This window comes from Eucyclogobius newberryi, unplaced genomic scaffold, assembly GCF_026437365.1.
Source record: "Eucyclogobius newberryi isolate DKJ021-1_F unplaced genomic scaffold, fEucNew1.0.hap1 SCAF_13, whole genome shotgun sequence".
Lineage (NCBI taxonomy): Eukaryota > Metazoa > Chordata > Actinopteri > Gobiiformes > Gobiidae > Eucyclogobius > Eucyclogobius newberryi.
Window position 1 is genome coordinate 26,987,405 of NW_027315757.1, and position 24,658 is coordinate 27,012,062.

Genomic DNA, 24,658 nt, shown 5'->3' on the forward strand with positions numbered 1-24,658 from the left:
TTTGAGGTGAGTAGCAGCCCTCAGGACAAAAGACTCCCGGGCAGCACAGTGTCCCTCCTGTGTCCTGCATCACAGCAGCATTCAGAGGGAATAAGACAACTCTGGAGACTCTGGAAAACTCTCTTCTAAGCCCCATCCATTGACTACATATAAATATCTCAATATGTTTTTTTATTTTTATAATCTCATGTACATGTCTTGGTTGAACACAAACATTTAAACAGTTTATCCTTGTTTTGGAAATTACACTGCAGGTTTTTGTCCTTTTATTTGGGAATGGACTCTTTTTTCAGACTATTCTATTTGTTTAATGATACAAAATGTAATCTGTAATCTAATTGTTCTCATCTCCAGAACAACAATTGCAATATCATGCATTTTTGGACATATTCTCCACCTAAAACTCCCATTACTACGTCTAATATTGCAGCTACGGCAATGACCTCATCAATGTTTATCCCTAATACTACTGTTTGTCCTCCTGCACAACCCAGACACACCTGTCAGCCCCGGTATTTCTGTCTCACAAATATATGGCATCGCCCTGCAATCAACTATGTCTCCTTAGTTACTGTATTATGAAACAAAATATGCCTCAAAACCACAATCGCATTCTTCCCACCCTTAGCCCCACGCCCTCCCATCTGCTCTGCCAACTGTTCACACACACACACACACACACGCACACACACACACGCACACACACACGCGCACACACATACACACACACACACACGCACACACACACGCACGCACACACGCACGCACACACACACGCACGCACACACACACACGCACACACACACGCGCACACACATACACACACACACACACACACACGCACACACACACGCACGCACACACGCACGCACACACGCGCACACACATACACACACACACACACACACACACACACGCACACGCACGCACGCACAGAACCATGTCTTTTCCTTTAACATAACAGTGGCGGCCATTAATGCTCCTTCTTCTTCTCCTTCTTCTCCCCCGTTTTTCATTCTTCTCCCACCACCTGGAAGCAGTTCAGCAAAGCAACAGAGGAAATAAAGAAGCTATAATCTGTATCGGGCCAAGCATCACCATGGTAGCGCGACCCCCTAAAACATCCCATCATGCTTCGGTGCACTCCAAAAGGGGCAGAGAGCAGGGAAAGGGCAGAGCGAGGAAGGGGCGTGAAGGGGAAGAAAAATGGCCCGAGAAATAAAAGAAAAATGGTGGCGCGCTGGAGTGGAAAATGGAGGTTAAATCATTTATGTCGATGTTAATATTTGGGCTCACCTCACAATTCCTCAACTCATTAAGGAATAAAATTAACAATGACAGATATGGGATCAATGTGGTTCACCTATGTTTCTGTGAGAGTGTTTTGTAAATGGTTTATAACTTTACTTTTACTTGTTTTTTTTGACGTCCCTTGTTGCAGTTCAACTTGGGAAATGTAGTTGGTGCGAGATAAGGGCTTTCAATACTGAGTTAGCATTAATTAGCTATTAATCCTAACTCATTATTACTGTGAAATAATGTAGAGTAACAGATTTTTATGAGTTACTGCTTTTAGTTACCTGGTTATTACCATGCTATTACTGTGATATAACTAAAAGTGCTGCAGATAAACTGACAATGACCTTCCTTACAATGCAAAAATTGCCATTTACAAATATTCAACATTCATTTATTGGTTTGGTTTTTTGAGTACAGTGGTTATTTGTGCCATAGAGGCGTTCACAGACGACATACAATAATAACTACGAACACAAAAAATATAGCTTTCTGATAATAACTGTGGCTCAGTCTAGTAGTTACAACATAAACTAAAGAGAAAAATCTTCGTACCTGATCAACAAATGTAAAATAAGCAGGTGTACAAACTGTCCAAACGAACTAATACTTTTGAATTTGTGGTTTTCAAAATTAGATATTTACATTCAGTTGAATAATTATCATTCAGAATACAAACATAGTGTATAAGTTTGCCATTAACAAACACTGATTATTTACTTGTGATAAAATACATGTTATGATCTGTGTTCTCGCTGAGAATAAGATGCCGTCATGCTCAGGCGGGCCCCCGCCATGCTCCGGCGGGCCCCGCCATGCTCAAAAGATACCGCCAGGTATTAAGATAACCGCGCGCGCCCGCACGGTGATCTAGATCGCCGTGCGGGTGGCGTGCGGGCGGCGTGCGGGCGGCGTGCGGGCAGCGTGCTGGCGAGCCCCGTGGTTCTTAATTTTTTTAAGTACTTTTGGCGAGCGCCGCCTGCGGCTCGGATTGTCCCACCTCCATCCTTCAACCTGAGCCCAGCGAGAACACTGCTGATTATAATTAGTTTGCATTAAGTACTTTCAAGTGCTAATAATAAAGAGGCACAGGAGAGAGCCCTGTTCAGAGTGGCATAAATCAAGGTGCATGTCAGGAGACAGGAGTCCAGGGCAAAGGTTAAAGGTCACTAATTCAGTCAAACATCCTCCTCTGACACAAAGAAAAGTGGTTAGAACAAAAACAGTAGAAGAAAATAAACATCAACATTAATAATTCCTTTTTACACAAGTTAAAGTTTAGTCGTAGTGATTAAAGATGGCGTCAAAGAGCAGAATTTTGTTGATCCAGAGTTGGACAAATCTGGACAATGTGTTTCCTGATTACAGACAGTCACAGGACACTGGTTTGTTTCCAGGAAAGCCAAGAAGGTCGTCTTCTTGTCTTCACCAACAACAAGGAAATACCAGTGGGGTTTACGAGGATACACTGACCTCCATCACAAAGGAAACAAAAATAAACTATCAACATTAGCAGCTTCTAAAAGTCCTCTCAAAAATAGATGTTTTCATATAAAAATCTGGAATAGAGCTATGCAGTTTATTTCACTGGACGGGTCAGACTTGCAGTCGGGTGCTTCTGTGGTTCACATGTGAGTTAGGTCCCTGTGTTTGTGTTTTGGATTTGATTGCATCGGTTCTTTTTTTCATAGAATTTCCTCTCATTGTCTTGCTGTAGTCCATCTGTCGTTTTTTTTTAACTTCATACGGCTTGGACGAGGCGCTAACAGACAGTCTGCTGGCTGGACAGTGGGCTCTCCAGACACATGGAGGTCGGTGACAGGTCTGGACGAGCGCACGGTTTAAACATGGAGGAGATGTAGAAAGCCTAAAGGCAAAAACAGACATTTAGAAGATCTGTACGCGGACCACACGTCACTGTCAATCACTGTTTATACCAATGGAGATTAGAAGAATGTCAAGTTATGCAGTATTTATCAAGAATTTAGACAAGACAAGTGCTTTGGGACGTACCACCCAGTACGCGGTGAGGCCTCCCTGGATGAAGCCCGTGAGCACGTCCGTGGGGTGGTGCCGGTAGTCGGAGATGCGGCTCAGACCGGTGTAGATGGCGATCATCAGCAACAGGAACTGGATCAGCGGCCGCAACAGTCGAGCTCCTCGCCATGAGAACCGAGCTTGTAGATAAAACTGCAAACACACAAGTTACATTTGATTAGATAAATTAAAATTAATTCACAGCACATTTACTGAGGTTTTTTACTGAGGTTTTTGTCCATATTCTAAAAAGGGTTATTTTTAGAATATGGACACTATTTTTAAAAAAAACCTGGACTAATCTGTTGTCTTAAAACGTTTGTCCAGTTGACAGAATGATATTTTCTTTTGTCATCAAACCAGCCACTTTGACCAGTTGACTTTGATGCACATTGAAGTTAGTCTATTGTGAATTGTAACGATCTCTCACCACCTTTAGCATATTGATAGTAATTACATGTGTGAATTGTTGGCCACAGCTTTAGAACTTTTTTAGACGGCGAAATGAAGGCTGGACCCACGCTCAGTAAATCCCAACGACGCTCACAGCGTTCTCTTCTGGGTTTGCAGTACTTTATATATATTAAATGCAGACAGCACTGCGACTTTTACAAAACACCTTATCTAAAATGATTTACAAATTTACAAGAATAAAGTCTGTTTAAGTACCATTAAGATGTCTTCAAAAACAAGCAAAAATATAATGAGGAAAAGGCAATTGGCTAGTCATAAATAATATAAATGATTATGTGAACCTTGCAATACTAAAAGTCACCGTAGTATATTTCAGTGGCAGTAAACTATTATAGTATATAGAGTTAAAAGTTATTATATTGCACCTTCTCTGTGTAACACGTATACATTATATTTTTCTCATGTATATTCGACCTCAGAACAGATCCTTTGTCCTGTGCTCGTACTTCTGCTTTCGTTGGAAAATAACTTGGCGTGACTTCATTAATGCTATGTTTAGTCCATTTCCTCCCTTTGTCCATCCCTGGCTCCTGCATCAGCATTGTGCTCTTGTGACTGTGGCGCTGTAAAAGAAGGTCGAGAGTTGATGCGGGGGAATTTTATGAGGTGGCCAGGGGCTTTGGGGCGGTCAGTCTCGGGGGACGGCGTGGCCCACATTCCTACAACGCGCTGTACCTTTAGTGAGCAGGTGTCACTCTTTCTGCATTAAACCAAAGCAGCTGGCCACAGTCCGGGTGGCGTGTGCTTACAAGTCTGACATGCTAACTGCTCCAGGCTACACACTACAGGCGGTTGAACGACTTGCATGCAACAGTGTGTGCTGGCGCTGGGGCAGTGCAGAGACGTGGTGTCGGATGTAGAGACAAAACCTGTCGCTGACAACGAGCTCTTTGTGTTTCTCCAGACTGTTTGGGAATTTTGTGCCTTGGATTTTGTCGCCCAAATATTGTCCACGCCTTGAATTTCTTTACTATCTATTAGGGTTGTCAAAAAACGTATACCCAGATACTAATTGATACAAAATCTAGGATCTAAACTACATAACAATTGGAGCAGGTATTGATATATAGTTTTATGCTGCGTTCCAGTTTTCCAGTCTATTCATTTCTGAGTATATTACAGTTTATTTACAGTCACGACAAACCAGGAAGAGGTTCAAATCAGCTAAAAGGTCGACCCAATTAAGTACATTTACTAACCCGAGCAGTGCTATTACATTTGTCAAGCATAAATCAACGTTTGAGAGTGAATTTCTGCTTTCTGTTTTTTTGTCGTTGTCAATTAAGATAAGATATGCCTTTATTTGTCCACACATGGGGAAATTTTGGTGTTGTAACGCAAGTAGATACAGAAGAAAGGAACAGATAACAGGAAAAAACTCTTATAAACAAAACTCCTATGTATAGAACCAATCATATTCTTAATAGGGAATAGAGAGAAGAAATAAATAAATAGAAAAAAATAAAAATAAAAATGAAAAAGCAGGAGCAGGTTCACACACAGAGAGTGGACAGTACAGAACAGCTAAAGGGAAAATAACACAAGTACTATCAATATCTTGACTGTTGGATATAACTCGGGATTCTGAAATGTTACCAGAGTTCCCAACGTAGGAATTCCAGTGCGAATGTACATGTCGCAAAACAACTGGAGCAGCAGCATTAGAACGGTCTTGAGCTATGTTAGAACTAGCAGAAGACCGCCCTGTATTTCTGGGTTGATAAGTGTCGAAATCAAGTTTGTTCAAAGTGTTGTGTCAGCACTACTTACTATTTGGAACAACAACACCCTCAATCTGTTGCTTCCTTGAAAAATTGCACTAAATAAAACCCCCAAAAAACTATGCCCCAAAGTTTGACAAAACCTTGGCTACCACAAAGCCTCCAGAATCTAGTGGCATTCAAAGGTTTACAATGAATTTATTGCTCAAACCCACTGGTAACAGATGGGCAGTATGGCAATTAGCACATCACACAATAGCCCTGTTCATACCAAAATTTAAAATGTACTTTTAAATTTATGCCTTTATTCTTTTTCCACTTTCAATGCAGCAGATTTCATTGGCAGCAGTCTCTATTTTGGCATCTCTCTTTCACCATTAACATAATATTTGGTCCGTAGTGTTACTTCAAATTCTGCTCACATCCTCCATTTCAATCAGCGTGCGGACCCCAGAACGAGAGCGAGAGGAATGTGGACATTATCTGGATAATAATGTGCTTTTGTCTCCCTCTAACTGTCATTTCTGGCGCACAATGCCGCGATGATTACTGGGCAGTGCCGACCCGGAGCAAAAGAGGAGAGATGAAGAGTTCTTGGGGGGACAGAGGGGGGAAGGAGGGTTGTCTCACGCTGAAAGAAGTCTGTCGATCTCTCAGCAGGCACCCCCCACCCTCCCTCTCTCTCTCTCTCTCTCTGTGCTAAATGAGATCCACAACAAGGCCTCCTCTGTCTGCCCAGTCTCTTCAACTATTCATGTTCCCAGTGGAAAACATTCTCCATTCTTTAACTCCCTCGTCTCTGTCTTTCTGTGTTGCTTCTTTTTAGCTCAAAAGTAGAAAAAAAGAGTCTTTAAAGAGTCTGCTCTCAAAGTTCTCCTCCTTCTCGATCAGGGACGTGTGAAAGTCTTTAACGGCGCATATTTTTGTCAGTGTGTTTGTGCATGTGTAATTAGCTTATCTGGTTAATCATTACACAGGCCGTCCCGGGCCTCAAGGGTCCTGTGCTGTCCTGAATAAAAAGGAAGTATGTGTTTTCTTGCAAATGTTAAAATGTGACCACATTTGCATAGAGCTTTAATTAGTAACTTGTTTAAAGGTGCACGACATAACTTTGTGTGTGTGTGTGTGTGTGTGGGGGGGGGGGGGCTGTCACCTGCTCTTCTCCATGGAGATCTTATTCAATCCGTGCAAAGCGTTCGAAGCGCCCTAACGGCTGCTCCTCCTACCGTCGTTCAGCTGTTGCATGTTGCTACAGTCTCGACCACGTCAGGCTTTTCAAGAGGCCTCCAAGACCTTCTGCAAATGAGTATCAAAGAGACTCTCTCCTGCAGTTGATTTCTTACTTAGAGACACTGTGACTTCTTAAGTACCCAGACGAGCAGTGGAAATTACTTTGCCTTTAGGTCGCCTCAAAGCTTATGCACAGAGTGAATTTCTTTGCCTCGAATGTTCCAGTTGTTTTAAATGCTAAAACATGTATTCATACTGTGAGCGGGGTCGCCTCTCCACAGATCTGACCTTGGCCTGGTGCTGTCACCTGCCCGTCTCCATGGGGACTGATAACTTTTATGGTATACTGCGGAATATACACACAAAGATAAGCAGTGGTGTACTGTACCCCCCACCAGAAAGTTCCATAGTGCCCCTTTAACATGCTTTACGGGATTCTGGTCCATTTCATTCTGAGCAAGAAGATTATTGGTCCAGACTGGGCACTACATAACAGTGTTAATACAAAATGAGGGCTCCGTTCTCTTTGAGTGGTCCTGGAGAATACTTACTGCTAGATACATCATGGTGTACATGGCAAACGAGGCATGCCCCGAAAAGAATGACTTCCTGTAAGAGAAAACACAATGAGTTAGTTATTAACAGTATTAACAGCATTAGTCAGGCTGCTGTAAAACCCGCCCTAAATAAATGAACCGTTTATTAAATATTCAGTATAAAGACTGACCTGGCCTCCTCCACCAGCTTGGCGTTGCTCTGCCGACAGGGGGCCACAAGTATGTAGGTGCCGGGAGCGCAGTTTATGGACGAGTAGGTGATGTTGCACACGGACAGAAAGTTCGGTCGTAGTCTCCCTACGCTCAGCTTGGCCATGTTGGTGAGGGACTGACCGATGCAACAGCCAAACAGGAAGCTCCCCAGCTCCTTATATAAACACGACACATAGCGGTTTCGAACAAAGGCCCGCGAGTGCACGCCTCTGAACTTGACTCTAAAACACTCGCCCAGTGCTATCTGAAAAGCAGGATAAAACACCAGCAGTTATTGTAAAACCTGCTTCTCGTAAAAGGAAACATCTGTCATTTCCACTTATAAAATATCAATTTTTTTTTATAGCGCTATAAAAATGAACGTTACTTACTGTGATGCCTGTGATCGCGATGCCACCAGCGATCAGCAGGCCGTCTGGGATCGCCTCCCTCTCCACGTACGGGTAGGTGATGCTCGCGTCTCCGCAGAAGAACCCGCGTCTGTACGGAGTCACTGCTTTCAGCTCACACGCGAAGAATGGGATGGAGGCTGAAAACAAAAGATGGTTTGATCAATTTTAAAAGCCTTTGAAGCATGCAAAAAAAGAAAAGAAAAATGAGGTGATGGTGGTGGGGCATAAAGGAGGTCTTCTTCTGTCCCGCTGGAGCGTTGGCCCGAGATGAAACGTGAACAGGGGGCATTTAATGAGTGCCAGTCGGTATGTCTAGGTTCCCCGGGGATCAGGCATTCCTCACATATCTGATTTAACTGAAGGAAGACTGACCAGGACGGACATATGGACAATGGGGACAATTAAGAAGGTGAAGGAGGAGAAGTTATTGCAGAAAGTATCGGTTACATTCATCACGTTCGGTTCAGTGGTCCTGAACCCGCAGTGAGAAGTGCAGCGGGCAATGCACCACGTATGTAAAGTACGTCCAAGAATAAAGTTTTATTTTGAATAGTTTATGATTATGCATGGGACAGCAACCTGATTTGCCTCTCTTTGCTTGACTGACTTAATTGTTTGTGTGTTTAAAGGGAAAGATTCTAATTTTAACTTTATTTTTGAGGCATAAATGTGGGTATAGCTGTGTAATACATTGAATAAGTGATAATATTGTGAATGTGGTTGATGAAAATCTCAAAATGCTGCCAAATTAAATGATTAGAAATTAAAATGGAACAAACTAATGTTATAATATTACAATTAAAGGTATAATGTGATATTTCTGCACTTTTGTTGCTCATTTGTCAGCCCTTTTGCTTAAACCTCAAATACGACATTTCAATTCAAACTTCACTTCACTTCCTTTTTCCTTTTCGCCCTAGATACCAGCTCACTAGTTAGTCACTAATTAAACACAAAATAACATAAAGCGCTGTGCTAGGGGTTCAAGATCTAAACCATTCCACAGAACTTGCTGTCCCCCCAAAATGCTCCTGGTTTTCTAAAGTAAACCCTAACACAGGCAAAAGACATTGTTTTTGTTGTTGGACATTGACAACATGTTCCATTTTTTTCTGTTCCCAATCCCATGTCCCCTTGTCACCCTGTGGAATGCAACCAGAGCAACTAATCATTAACCTCCTCTCTCTCTCTGTAACCTCCGGCCTGCTGCTGGTTGGCTGGAACACTCCCAGGACGACACACTGTCCCAGCCAGGGAATTGCTCCAACTACGTGACAGATATGTGCGCTGCAAGATACATGCTGCGAGAAAAAAACCCAAGCCAAAACACACAATGCACACTATTCAAACATGACGTGCAAAACGCTGAACTACATAGCCCCAACAGCAGCGAGCGTTTGACTACTTTTGTACATTTCTGTGCCAAAGACCAAGGTCTACCAGTTGCAATAGGGACAGTTTGAAGCTGCGCCCCACACGACTTTTGTATTTGAAGTCACCCTGCCCTGCTTTAAAGACGAAACACAGATAAAAGGCCAGGACTACTTCCATTGACAGGAGAGTGAGGAAATGTTGGGAGGGCGGGCGAGAGGGAAGCACGTTGCAGGAGAGACGGTGAAAGGTTGCGACGCCGGCAGAAACCAGGAGCAGACAAGGAGGACTGACCACGAGGACTGGTCAAGCAAGCGTAGGTGGGTAAGGAGATAAATGAGAATGAGTAACACAAAAACATTCAAACCTTTCTCCCTACATGTGAAGTTGTGTGATGAAATAATATGGCATTTTTCTAAGAACTAGAAGGATCTCCATATCTCTATATCTCGTAATCCCTTTATCTGTGTTTGGTGCCGTGTTGGAGACCTACATAGATATGGTGCGGTTCATATGTGGTTCATCTCCATATTTTCATCCATATATTTAAAATATACAAACGACTAGTAGACATTTTAAATAACGTTTAGTATCCAAGATGAATATATTTAAGGCCAACATAACTGTTGATATAATACTACTTGAATTATGACAAAAATGAATGCAATTGACTTGACAATGACAATTGAAGATTATTTTCTTAGTTGGATAGTGATTGTACAAGCCCTATGACAAATAGATCAGCTAATTGTGTACTTTTTGGTGGTTTTCCCCGTTTTCATTGAGTACATTTTGCCTCCAGGCCGGCCCTCTGACAATAATCAATTTGTAGGTATTGACCAGGAAGTCATAAAGTGATTCCACATTAATGGCAGCTCTGCGGTTGCAGGCAGATCAGTTTCAGAGGTTGCAAACATCCGTCTAATGGAGCTCAGACAGAGCAGTGAGGTAAACAGCTCAGCTGGCAGTGCTAATGTATCTGAAGTCAGACGGAAGTAGTTCCCACACATAAAGTAGATCAAACATAAAAAGGAATGCCTTTTGAGTATTCTTAAGATCAAGTATTCCTTTGTCTGTGATATAATTATTTATCCATGTACTTCATGTGCAGCCTCCTTCACAAGTCTGCAAACCTTGTTGTATTTAAACATTTAAAATGGATCAGATTTCATTATGTTGTTGTGGCTGCATTCTTACATTGTAATGTCATCAATCATATTTGTAACATGTTGTAATATCTTGTAGTAACTTGCAACTCCCTCAAAAGTAAATACTTTCAACTTTCATTTTCATTCTCCAGGAACAGTTTCTTGGCTACAATGCTGTAGTAAACTTAGCACACATCTTGCTGTAACTTGTACCGTTCACAACAACATTCAAACGGTTTTCACAACAAGGTCCCAGAAACTAGAGGCACAGCCTCCTCATCTGTCAGGCAGCTGCGAGGCTGCACCTGGCCAAGATATTGTCAAAGGAGGGCCATGCCAGGGGAGGCCTTAGAGGGGACCAGCTCTGGCACTCTGCAACGCACCCACACTCAACGCAGGAATGCTTTTTCAAATTGTGAAAGGAGATGGAGTGAAAGAAGCCGGGGCAAAAACAGGGGAGGAGGGAGGAGTGCGAAACTGTTCTGGTTCTAATTTACACATCTATGACCACAGCCCAGAATGAGCTCACTAAGAGAAATAAAAATTACAATAGGCCCGGCAGACTGGAGTTGTTCAATGGTTTAAGGTCATATTATAGCAGATCAATACACCATCAGGCTAATGTAGGCCAAAGTGCATAGTCCAGTGGATTGGGAAGTAGAAGAGAGGAAACGATGGAGCGGAGAGAGAAAGGGGTGAGAGAAAAATCTGGGGAAACACAACTGCGGAAAGAGGTTTGTCGTCGACGAGCGGCACACGGAGGTGATTAGTTGTGCTCCAGGAATGCGAGGGTCAGAGATGTGGACTCTTTTGGGAGCCACTCTGTAAACATAACCTCGCCTTCAACCATGCAACACATAGATGCCTGACAGAGTCACATATATACGACAACCGCACGCAGATGCAAACAAACCCTGAGCCACAACCACACGGGCTTAAAAGACAACCAAACAAACCACAGATAGCCCACTAACGCCTGAAAAAAAACAACTTGGTGAACCACGCTCCATCCTGGAAACCACATGTAATCAAGTGGTTTTAGAGGCAAACATGGGGCCTTCTCATTATCACAGATCTAACTGTAGGGAAAGAGCGTGTGAATTGTCCACCACAAGTCTGAAGCTATCTGTAATCAGCATCATTGCGGTCGATAATGTCCCGACTGTAGCGGCCTGGTTCTGCTTTAACACATGGAGAGGACAAACAATTAGCGGCCCGTCAACAGAGGTCTATGTGGCCCACAGCTCATGCTCGGGTCTGAGCACTTGAACACTTGATCCTGTTCCTTCTGGGGTGGTCCGCCACTAACCCGACCCCTCTCCCGGGCCTCACCAGCCAGCATGTGCCAATGTTTCCCAACTCGCCTAATTCGCCTTCAAGACATCATTGCAAAAAGAAATTAATAAGCCAGAGAACTTGGCCGTAAAGTGTTGTAATGTGAATCTCAGAAAACCGTGGTAATCCCTGGTAACAGCATTACAACATGGAAGCGTGACAGCCGACGTTACATGCCCCGTAAACAGCATTTTTCCAGTTGGGCTGGGCGGACTAGTGCACTTATGTGTGCAGTGATGTCTTTATGAGCAAAACTTGACCTCATTTTTTCATAGTTTTTAGATGAAAACATTTAAAACAGCAACGGTATTATTTGTTTGTGTGTTAGGTCCAAGAATGAAATGGAAAAGCAGTAAACTTTACAATTGTCACTGACGCATAGGCTGTGATTATGATTGGCAAGACATAAACTGTCAAAACACCATTAAGTGGCAGGCCAAGAGTTACGAGATATAGCATTTCCCACTCTTCCTTGGTGGGCTAGTCTAGGTAGTAACAAGATAGGGAGTATTTACCGTGCCCCCTTTTTGCTCCGCTTTTTTTTTGTACCTGCTTATATACCATCTTCAAGGTTTGTTTAGTCTGCCCTGATGGCGGATGGAAGAGCTTAATCACCAAAGAACAAAGACGCCAAGTCAAAACAAACCACAACAACCCAAGTGCTATCTTCCCCATCTGCTATAAGACTCCATTTAAACATTTCTCCTTCACTATATATACCACGGAGTGAGTACTGTTCTCATTAGTATGTAAACTGAACAGTATTCTTTTTTCTATTATTTATAATGTAAAACCATAACATACAAAACAACTAACACTAGTTCATTGAGCAAAGTTATAAGTTGCAATCTAAAACCAGTAGTTTTCTGTCTGTCTATGTATCTTTTTATTAAACACGGATTATAACTTAACATACTTGTAATTCAGTCAATAACTGCTTGATCTATTTAGATCTAAGCATTGGGAAAAAAACATACTTTGCGGTATTCCCCAAACGCACAGCCTTTAAATCTTGCAGCGCATTAATATTTATTCACTCCTTGAATATCCTTATGTAGAAAATCAATACTTTGCTTGACTCTCCATCAGGACATACCGGGAGACTTCTGCCTTGCCCCCAAGCATTGTTTCTGTTGCCACGGGCCAGAACTTGGAGACACGTTGCCCCACAGCTGGGTCTGTTCCCTCCACACTTCGCTGACCTGCTTCCTGGAGTTCAAGGCCTGACTGGAGTGGTGCCGGTCTGATTGCTGAGGAAACACAAAAGCGCCCGCCGTTCTGACACGTAGCACACTTGAGGAGGATCTCTGAGGTGGTTTCGCGGCGGAAAGGTGTAGGCAGGGAGGTGAGGGCTGCCAGTCTGCAATGTGAGACCGACAAAAGGCTTGTGGTTGCACAGAGGAATTTAGCATGGAACTAAAGTGTGTGTAAGGAGTTTTCAGAAGCTTCAGGGCTGTTTTAGTGTTTTTTGTCAGAAGACTGGAACAACATCAGGGAAGCTTTTTGGATGATGAAAGGTAGGAAATATCCGGCAGGTGAAACATGACAAATTATTTTAAAAAAAAGATGTTTCAGATAATGGGAAACAATGAGACAAAGCCAAGGGGGGACGTCCCGTTATGGGAAGAGGACGAGTCATTAGCTTTGACAAAACACAGAAGGCAGGGCTATGGGCTGTGTGGAGAGAAGAGGATGAACTGATAGGAAGAACCATTCTATCTAATGAGCATAGGGGATTACAGAGCTGCATACATCTTAATAGACTCATTACGACTAATACCTACGGAGCACCCAGGGCACTTATGGAACCGTCATCGAGTAGACGATCGCAGCTGCCTCATTAAAATTACATTTGAAGCTGTTTACCGGCTCAAGTTTTGCCCGGTCTTCGACAAGTCTTTGCTTAAGACATAAACAGACAGCTGTGTATCCGATCTCTCAGGCGCCCGAGGGTCTGACCCCTGGCCCCCCAACTAGAAATTCTCTGTCCCTTCTCCCAAAACACTTCTCACACTCCCCAACCTGATCCCTCAATCAGGCTCTCACTCGCCCAACTTCCTCCAGGCGGCGCAGACAATATGAAGGCCCTGACCGGTTTTCTTGCTAATGGTGTGCTAAAGGAAGTACAGTGAGTGCACCGGCTGCAGCTTGTTCAGGGAGGGCTTCTACTAATGGATGCAAATGGGAAGGACGTGCATTAGGAAACAAGGACGCGAGAGTCAGCAGAACATATCGACTGAGGATGTGACAGACGCCGTTTCGATGCAGTTTGGTTTTGGTATGGAAGCAAAGTATCCAAATACATGCGATACACATACATACACGCGTAAAGTAAAAGTGCTGAGTGATTTGTCAACAAAGCCGCACATGGCAGAACATACTTGCGTTAAGTGACACACCGGCGGCATGTTATGACGCATCAAATTCCCACCGTCTTAGTCACTTGACAACTTTCTCTGCCAAAACAGCTTCCAAAGAAGTGGCCAACTGCCAAATATACAAATGTAAATACACAATTTAAGAGCAGTCTTGTCAAACTGAAACACCTGAGGCCCTGAAGTAGAGTTGACGTGATGTAGGGACCGGCGGGGGATGCTAAGATAAGCTGCTGCTATAGAGGAGGAGAGCCCCAAAGGTACACCTGATCTCTTAAGCAGATACAGCAGGTCCTGGCTCGCTCCTACGTGCGGAGACCAACAACAAAAATAGCGATCCAGCTCTATCTATTGATCTAAAATATATCACAAAGATCCATAAATAAATACAACTCATGTTATTGAGAATGACAAAACTGCAGCCGGGCACTTTATAATGTTATACTAATTGGGCCTGTCAGAATAGCAAATTCAGATGAGCGATATCATTCTAATGAAAAAAATCACAGTGGCAGAAATTGATTATTTCAGATAATCGTCAACTAATTTAGTATTGAAATAATCGTTGTCTGGACTGTACAGACTCCAAAACATGCAAAGTGCCGAGAAGAGTTTTTACGACTCAAACAAAGCAAGAATTACTTTTAACTGTACATTTTGTGTTTTTGGTGAAGAGTCAGTATGTCCTCAATTTAGCTTCATTTCGGTCAAATATAGTAAAAAGCTGATCTTAACCGGCATTTCATGTTCTAAGCAACAAAACGATTAATCAAAAGAATAATCACAGACTAACCGATTACCAAAAATATTGTTAGTTGCAGCCCTAAACTATATTGAAAGTACTTTATGCCATTGACAATACACAAAATTAGGATAATACCAGTAAATAGTTATCTAAATGTGCAATATCATAAACAAACATGAGCTGCAACAAATAAATCATTTAGTCTTTTAGTAATTTAGTGTCTATAAGAAGGACCTTTACGTACTACAAAAGTCTCCACATGTGCCAGAAAAAAGTACACACAATAAATATTGAGCCTTGAAATATATTGTTTCATCTATTGAACGAAAACTTGATATAGTAAATATCGCGATAGAGTACAAAATATTTATTGACCACTTTTACACTTTTACAGTTTTAAATAATCTGTCTTTATACTCAAAAAGATGATATTTCAATATCAAAGAAGTGCATAGTCCTCCATACAAATTTGTAATCTGCATTCGACCCGTTCTCCAATGCCGTGCTAGGCGTGGTCAGGACTACACCGTGATAGACAGCTTCAATAAATATGCGTCTCAAGAACAACTGCAATATCGAAATACAACAAAACATTTATAAAGAATACTTGTCAAGGCTAATAAAAACATGTTTTCATTGTACTGTAAATTATGTTCTGCTTTGTCTTTTTTGTTCAAAGCAAAATGACATTGCATGTGCACAAAAGTAAGTAAGTAAGTACATTTTATTTGTATAGCACCTTTCACAGACAGAAGTCACAAAGTGCTTCACAAAACACAGAATAAAACAATAAAAACACAAAAACTTACAGTGAGCAATACATTGATTTTATAAGATAAGATAAGATATTCCTTTATTGTCCCACATGGGGAAATTTCCCCCATTAGTGTGTTTGTTTGATTTAATTTTCTATTTGATTATGTTTTTATATCTTATTTTATTACTTTTATCCTATTTATGCCTCTGTAGTCTTTTACCTTGCTGTGAAGCACTTTGGAACCCTCTGGTTGTATAAATCGTGCTATATAAATAAAGTGGATTGGATTGGATTGGATACATATACAACAATATACAGTCGAATCAGTCCGTAAAACAAAAGCAATTCAAAGGCTTGACTAAATAAAAAGGTTTTAAGCTGACCCTTAAAAGCAATAACTGAGTCCAGTGACCGTAGGGAAAACATAAATATAAGTTTGTGGATCTTGCTTAAGGGAATATTGAGCAATTGGAAGTCAAGCCCCAAAGGAAATCATGATAATCTTCCTAATCTTTATAGGCTAATGGGGCCTTTACCTAACACTGCTCCCAATCATCTCCCCATTTCACTTAGACAGTCTGTAACTGCCTTTATTGGGGCGCTGACAGCCTAAAGACCACCTGTGCAAGGGGCCAAACACAGTGCGACTACAGCGAGGCCTGTCCGCGCACGCACCGCCCAAACCACAAGCACCCGGCATCTCCTGACTCTGGGACGGCTGTGTGGACCCGTGATCTTATCCTCCTCCTCCTGCCTCGTCCCCTATCGCTGTCCCACCAGGGAATGCCTGCACGCTCTCCCTCTCTCGCACACAAACACTCGGGACGTTCAGGTATGCAGTTTACGCGGAACTCGCTGACACTGAGACCGACCTGAACAATCCGTCTTTGTGGGCCGTCCATCAGCAAGTCAGAACAGCGCTGTAAACATATAACCGCCACAATGGGGAACAAGTCCGGGCTATTGGGAAACGGAGGGATCATCCAGGCAGACCTTTAAATCTAGCAATTAGACGGCGTTAAACTTGTGATGCAATTTCGACACAAAGCCACATTTTTTTCAGATCAGAGGTAGATAATGTATAGTCTCTACATACTCTCTGGTGGTATGAGGACATTTAGACAACATTTTATTCACATTTTAGTTCTTCCTTGAGCACTTCCTTAGTTAAAACTTATGTGGCAATAATGTATTCATACTAAAGACCTGGTTTAGCCCTAATTTAAACCTGGAATAGTCCTATTATAGACCCAATTTAGCTCCGGTGGTACTCCAAACCTTTTATTTGGCAGTATTTGATGTTTGATGATTGAGAACCACTTATCTACAACATAATAAATAAAGTGTTGTTATTGTGAACAGAATCATCGAGTATTTTGCCCACAATAAGAAAATTACCGTATATGGAAAAAAACACGCACAGCAAAACATGTAATTCAATAAAAAAGACAATCGGACTGTTCTGCACTATTGTGGTTTCTTAAACTTCTACCAAGACATTTCCAGGCACGTTTTTGCACATTTCGAACATTGAATTGTTTGTTATCATTGAATTTTTGGTCAATATCGTCAACCACTTGAGAGACTACGTTCCTCCCGCTGATAACATAATAAGGGGTGCGCTTTGGGGGGGAAATTCCACAGCTACAGTAGAGAATGGGCCCTCTTCACAAGACGAATTACGCCCGCGGGTCAAAACGTCTAGGATCCGATGATGCCGTTTTGAAAGGAAAATGACATTAGCCAGAGATAAGGGGGGGTTTTGCTAAATGAAGGGGCTTGATTCATGTCCGGTAAGTGATGACACGCTGCATCAGAATGAGACGAGCCAAGGTCAGGGCTGTCGGCTGATAGGGCCGCTGTCATGGGGACACGAGAGATAGACAATGAACAGGAATCTAAAAGTCTAATGTAATTATAGTCAAAGTGGATCAGGAGTAGCTTCTTGTCTTGATATAATGAGCTCATTATGACTGACTGTATTAGATGTTTTTTCAATCTTTAAAACATGTTTTGTGATCTCACTGTATCAGGGGGTTAGAGGGGGTTAGTAATCCATGGGTTAATAACTGATAAACAACATATATAATACAAGTGGCATCATCATCATATACTAATACAATTACTACAACTTAGGAGATGTGAAATAATCAAATATTAATTGAGTTTGAAAATCAGTTATGTCTAATTCGAGAGGTTTACAGCCAATCTTTTGTCAGTGAAGAGACAGTAGAGTTTGACTGGATGAAGAAATGTGTATATTTTTTGTTTTAAATGTCAATTATTAAAAGTATGTCTTGTTTGTGTTCAGGAAGTACATTTTGTAAGACATTTTTGTCTTAAAATCGAGTGGAAAATTGTGATTAAACAAAATTATGAAAAAGAAACGTGTCGTCCCGCTCTACTACAACAAATTAAGGAGCTCGTTAAACTGCTTCTACTACGATAAAAACTACTATTACTATGACTAATAATCTTAGAGCCATATTGAGAAAATTAAGATGGCTTTCACTCAGATTGTAGAATGATACCACTTCTACGCCCAACAATAGATTGTAGATAGATGATTTTATTGATCCCTTAGGTGAAATGCATGTGTTCTGCAAAAAATAAACATGCTATAACTCACACATAAATGAATGAATAAAGTTTACGATCAGTACTAATAAAGTGCTCAGGTTCAGTTCAGTGCAGACACAGATTTTCTGTCTTACTGCAGACGGGACAAACAAGTCCTTAAAACGTTCTGTTCTGCGTCGCAGAGAAGAGCCTCCTCTGAGCTGCCATTGTGTCACGCAGAGGGTGTTTACTGTTATTCAGGAAGTGTGTATGTCGTGTATGGTTAATCTATAAGAGATATCCAAAAGGGAAATGCAAACATTATTAACCACGGGTCTCATTTATAAAACTTAACATTCTTACTAAAAGTGCACGTACAGACAAAACACTAACTTCCTCTAACTTCCTCAAATTTCCACAAACTTCCACATACGTGCTAATTCCTCATCACTGTGAGCGCAGATCTCCTTCTTTCTCATCTCTAAAAGCTCTGATGTGCAACTTTCTGGATCAAGCCGCTTATTTCCATGTAAAGTAAAGTAAAGTTGATGTTTTTTTACACATCACAAACTTGCACTTTATAAACGAGACCCCTGAGACCCCTCACTTATTCAGTGACTGGGCCCTTGAACTTGTATTTATAAAGTCCACAGCTATTTTACACTTGATGACATATTTAAGTCCAGTAGGACATTTTAATGCCATCTGAAACGACCTGCCTGCAAGTATGACAGTAACGACTAAAGATCATCTAAAAACGGTTTCATCACGTTTAACATCTGACGTCACGTAATAGTAAACAGACTCGGCGTCCCATGCGGTTGTCGGAGGAGGAAGGATACTAAAGGCCGTCACACGCAACATTTGTCAAAGAGCGTGCCCAGAGAGCCTTTGTGGCGAGCTCAGACAAACCCATTTCCCTCGTGGCGCTGACAGATCCTGCATCAGCGCACCACTTCCTAATCGCAAAACAAAAACCTCACGAACAATGTGACGAGTGTTAATTATAGCATACCTGCCGGGAGAGCGTATGAAGGTGTTTTGTCTACACCGGGGCCCCCTTTCCCTTACGCGAGCTCTAACCGCCAACCCGGCTGAGGACCTGTCAGTCTGCTTGGACGGGTTACGCCTCTTTGCTGTTTGCATCGCGCTCATTAGAATCACTCTCGCTCCAACAACAAGGGTGTAATAGTCATGTGAGGTGACGGCAGGGACCATATGGAACAGACTATGCAAACACGAGAGCAACGGGTAATAAACGGAAAAGCATTAGGCAGCAGTCGCTAAAGATTGTTTCGTTGTAGAATTTGATGATGTAATATTTACCTGTCAACCGTTTGAAGTAGGGCTGGGCAACGTGACAAAAAATGTACGATTTTCTTGGGGTCAGATTGCAATTTCGATTTTTATCACGATACATGGAAGGTGTATTGATAAATGGATGATATTGTGATTGTTCTTTAAAAAATATGCTAAATTAGAATATTGAGTGTTCGTCTATACTTAAAACGATTAAAAATGAGCTCAAAAAGAGACAAAAACGCCTGGTAAAAGTGATATTTCTGCAGTTTTTGGGTTCATTTCATGGTCTGTTTATGTTTTGTGCAATTTACAGACACATTTTGCACTTTTAAGAGAAAATCGCTGAATCAATCACGTCGATTTTACCAAAATGGCAAACTGACAGAGAGATCACGATTTGATTTTTTATCACCACACTGCCCAGCCACAGTTTGAAGGACTGAATTTGACGTCATCTTTTGTCACGCGGACAAAAAACTTTTTGTTATCATGTCCAAAGATGAATTCTACCAGAACTCTTCGTACCTGCCTTCATCTCCGATTTTAACTCTGGGGCTTTTATCATTTGTGTCATATCACTCGAGACCTTGTTATGATAAAAACTCTGCCCCTTCAAACTCTTCCATGTGTTCTTATGTTCCAAAACGCCTAAATGCATTAGTATAGAGAGCAGCTTTTTTGAAATCTCAGCTTCTGTCAGTAGCCATTGGGACACCACATTCCTCTCCTGGTGTTTTTAATCCCCATGTGAAGATTTTCTGCTTAATTTGACAGAAATGATAGGCCTGCCTTCCTCTCCAGCTGAGCACTGTAAATCATTCCAGTTTGACGTTGTGTGCCGTGCTGCAGCGGCGTGCGCGTTTCCTCACAAGTCCTGGGGCATGTTTTTATTCCCATTCCCACGTTCTTCTCCCGGGAACTTCAGGGGGTTGCCATGGAAACTGATGAATTCCCGGGACAACTCTGCGGCTGCCAGCTGAGCTCCCCTTCCTCACCCCTCCTCACCCGTCCTCGCTCGGCTGCTTGCCCCACGTGCAACAAGGGAACTTGGCTTTAGTTCTTCAACTGCTTTGAACTCTTTCCCTTTGACTTCTGGGAAATCTTGAGCTGCTCCTCTAACTTTTTAAAATCCCCATGTAACTGCATTTTTCCTTACCACAACTTTTAGGCTGAGCGCACAAAACAGTCCGAGTGTGATTTTGTAAAAGACATTAGTGTGCGTCATGTCGTGTGGTGTTTTTGCTTTATCTTGTTATCCACACAAATTAGACTTGTGGCCTCAGTTTCCTGCCTCACGGTAATCCATATCCCAGCATTTCACAACAACTCCACTAACACATTTTACACCCACATGTTAGCAATAAAAGAGCAAATCAGATTACCAAGGCCACACAACAACATGTTATATCAAGGCTTTGGGGTAGGCAATTTAATAAAGATTATAAAGTTTTGTCTATTGCTGTATATACAATATGTAGTGTACACATTGCAGAGTAATAATGAATGCACTTTGAAGCTTGTTTGTGTCTGGCTTTGTTAGAAGAAGGTAATTATGACCATTTCAAAGAGTAAGAGTAACCTTGTCTCCAATAATACTGCTTGTTACTGTGTGTTTAATAGTAATAACGACTTTATAGACTACTTATGAATAGGTAAAGTTGTTGTTACAGATGATATTAGTGTTGTAGAGTGCATCATTCTCACCAACACAGAGGCAGATGACATCCAGGCCCACCAGGACCCTCCTCTTGGTGCACAGGGGACTCTGCTCCGGCTGCTGGCTCACAAAGTGCTTCCCAGCCCCGTTCTCCCGGCTCTCTCCCGGGGCTCCGCAGTCCGCCAGCCGCAGCTGGAGGTCCGCGTCCCGGGGCAGCGTGTCGTCGCGGCCGGAGGTGAACTTCTGCATGTCCGCGCGTGTGTCCCCCGACTGTGTCCGCGAGACAAACCCCGGTGCAGATGCTGCGAGCGGCGCGTGGATCGTGTGGGGGGGAAAAGTCCTGAGTTTAGTCCCGCTGTCTCCCGGGCAGCAAAGCCATGTCACAGTCTGACAGAGAGAACCCGCTCCGAGACGCTCCGAGTCAGAGTGAAAAGTGAATGTCCAGAAAACTCTTGTAAATCGATGTGGATGATAATTAAAACTCCCGACAACTTTCCAGAGCTCTTCTTCTTCTTCTTCTTCTTCTTCTTCTTCTTCTTCTGTGGTGTTTTAGCTCTCCCAAACTTTCTTCCTCTTCTTCTTCGGCGCTTTATGACGTATCCAAGTGTTACTTTATTGTCAGACTTTATTCGTCAGACTTTATTTGTCAGATTATGGCGGCTTGATGCGTCGTCCCTCCTAAACTTTCACTGGGAGCACGTTAGATCCACGGCATGTTCTGTCCCTGATGACCTCCATTCGTGAAGTGAACGTTCCACACTTTGAACCTTCAAAGTAAAACACGCGCCGGAGGAAGTGCGTGTGTTTGGCGCTAACCTGCCGCAAACGCGTTTATTGCACCGGGGTTTTGGTGCGCTAACTCTGGATGTGTCCACGCGGATTTGACGCAGATCTGAGCCCATGTGCAGTAAAATCCCCCCCCAAAAAAATCGAAGTTTTAACGACCTGCCTCGAGCTCCCAGACGTGTTCGATCCACCTGACCCGCCTGAGTAACGCGCGTGCCCCAAAAGAGAGACCCCTGTCCCGCCACGGTGCCCCGCCCACCGCGCGCCATGGGACAGCAAACTGAGCCCACCCCAAAGAAAAGTAGTCCACACAAATGTTATCATGTGGGCCTTATTATTTAAGATATTTATTCATTTATATGTTTATTTGGTTGATTTGGCTTATTTGTTACAGTTTGTATGGTTAAAAACATAGGGGGGATAAAACATAAGAGAAAATGAAGGCGCACATTGACCAAAGTAAGAAAAAATCAATATTTGTGGGCTTCAAATGAATGCAAAGTTAATCGTTTTAACTTTGACATTAATGTATCATTGATATTTGCTAAAGGAGACATATTAAAACATGTCATTTCATAGGTTTCAGCTTCATTTTATTACTTATATGAATACGAATGGAGAGAGTTGGACTGCAGCATTAACACATTAACAAGACATAAATAAAACACACATAACATATATTAAATAAACATTGCACAAGTCCCTCTGGTTCCGGTCAGTCCATATTAACAGGCTGAGACATGAATCAGGTTTAGAGTCTCACTTTTCAGGCTGCACACATCAGAACAGACAGATGTTGGTGTTGAACGTTCACTCACTGTAGTTTCCTGCCATCTGCTGTAAACACTGCAGCACTTCAGAGGATCCTGTGCACGACATGGACCTCAGATCTGGGCTGCTGGTGTTTCTTTGCATTTAAACAGTCGTAGCAGGAAGAAGCTGAAGAAGCAACAGGAAAAGAACAGTTACACGGTCAAATGTGTACTCGAATACAAATATGACTTTGTAGAATACATACTCAACTGTTCAAGGAGAAGGCCTGTTTGGGAGGTTTTTTTTTTTGTTTTTTTTGTGTGTAATTAGCCCCAAAGGTTTAAGCCTACACAACTACAGTAACAATCATAATGTTGTATATTTCATTGTATTTTTTATTTTATTTATTTTTTTCTTAATGTTTTAATTTATTTATTTGTTTATTTTTAATCGATCAAGGTATAAGGGGATAAGGAAACGATAAGGACAACGATTAGCTAAAGCAAGTGGACAAAATAAATAAATAAATAAATAAATAAATAATAATAGCAAAGCCTATACAATCAAATAAGGCATGCATGAATTTAGAATTAAAACAAATAAAATAAAGCCTGTGGACAAAAACAAAGCATATGCAGCAGTAGTTTGTTCTTTAGTACTACATTATTTTTATTCTTTATTTTACTCTGACGTACATTGTTTTACATTTTTATAAATTGCATTGTGTTTTTATTTTTTTAATTGCGTTTTAAACACTGTAAAGCACTTTGAATTGCAGTTTGTATGAATTGTCCTTTATAAATACATTTGATTTGATTTGATTTAGTGATCCTCAAACGTTTGTATTGTAAGTGTATTTACTGATCACTAGATGGCAGTAAATCACTTTTTTGTGGTGAACAGCCTCAAAAACATTGAAAGGTGTTTTCACTGTTTCCCTTTTACAGTTCTTTGAATATGCTTTGAAATTTATATACAAATGTATATGTATATGTGATATAATAAATCACTAAATACCAGAAAAACTTGACTTACTTTTTCCCATTGAACAAGAACCACAAATGTAATTTGGCAATTTGGTGCAAACACATGACAAAGAGAATAGGCTAATAAAAAAAGAAAATCAACACGTTGACAAACTCATTATAAAATATATAATAAAGAAAGAGATAATGTACATGTAAAAGTAAAAAGTAGGCACTAACATAGACTAACGTAGATGACATGTTCTTGGTCCTTAGGGAGAAGTCTTCCCAGAATGATCAGACTCCAGGCAGAAGCCGTTTATTCATATATAAGGTTTTGACATATGACATAGGTCCGACTTTGGGTTATCCATAAACAAATGTGCGCTGCAAGAGTTACTTATCACTCTTTTATCTTGAGCTACGTGCTATGTCACAGAGTTTGTTCCACATGAGACATTGACTCATTGTATGGGGATTTGGACCGCATTAGCTATCCAAAACAAATCTGCAAACTTTTCCTTTGCATTTGGGTGTTTTATGTACAAACCCACACAATAATCAGTAAAAAGAGTTTCCCCACCTTTATGTGAGTGTTATCTGGTTTAAAAAACAAATGTGCCATCATAAATGCTGCTGCATTATAGAGCTGTTGGAGTTACCAAAGTGGAACATTATGGCCACATGTCTGAACATGTTGTGTTCACCAGAGCCATATGATAAAGCACAGGTGAGATTTCAGCTGTGCTGACACATACCTGGACCAAAGACATCCTGTTTTGATGCCACAGAACTTTCCCTGGTCAAAGGGTACATAACAAACTGATATTACACACACCAGTCTGATTCTGCAGGGAAATCCAGCTACTGTAAAGTCTAAATGGCAAATAGCTGTGATGAATCAATTTCTACTTGTTTCAGAGTTAGTCACAATATTTTCAGCAGTATTTCTGGCACATTAGTGAATATTTGGTCACATTTTATT

General features: G+C 41.6%; 1 protein-coding gene across 1 annotated transcript; it reads right to left on the reverse strand.

Moving 5' to 3' along the window:
* Positions 1–1,674: 1,674 nt before the first annotated feature.
* On the reverse strand, positions 1,675–21,447 carry ppap2d (phosphatidic acid phosphatase type 2D). The gene is made up of 6 exons (XM_072443173.1): positions 21,217–21,447; positions 7,900–8,057; positions 7,486–7,772; positions 7,310–7,367; positions 3,310–3,486; positions 1,675–3,163 (listed from the first exon to the last, which is right to left on the reverse strand). The coding sequence occupies exons 1-6, from the start codon at positions 21,416–21,418 to the stop codon at positions 3,059–3,061; spliced, it is 987 nt and encodes a 328-aa protein (XP_072299274.1). The 5' UTR covers positions 21,419–21,447; the 3' UTR covers positions 1,675–3,058.
* Between the last annotated feature and the right edge of the window lie 3,211 nt (positions 21,448–24,658).

What these genes read in the sequence shown, in the direction of transcription:
- ppap2d (XM_072443173.1), bottom strand. Translation starts at nt 21,418, where the DNA reads ATGCAGAAGTTCACCTCCGGCCGCGACGACACGCTGCCCCGGGACGCG. An exon ending in AAGCTGGTGGAGGAGGCCAG is followed by an intron (nt 7,368 to 7,485) that starts GTCAGTCTTTAT and finishes TTTCTCTTACAG; the next exon opens with GAAGTCATTCTTTTCGGGGC. An exon ending in GCCTCACCGCGTACTGGGTG is followed by an intron (nt 3,164 to 3,309) that starts GTACGTCCCAAA and finishes TTTTGCCTTTAG; the next exon opens with GCTTTCTACATCTCCTCCAT.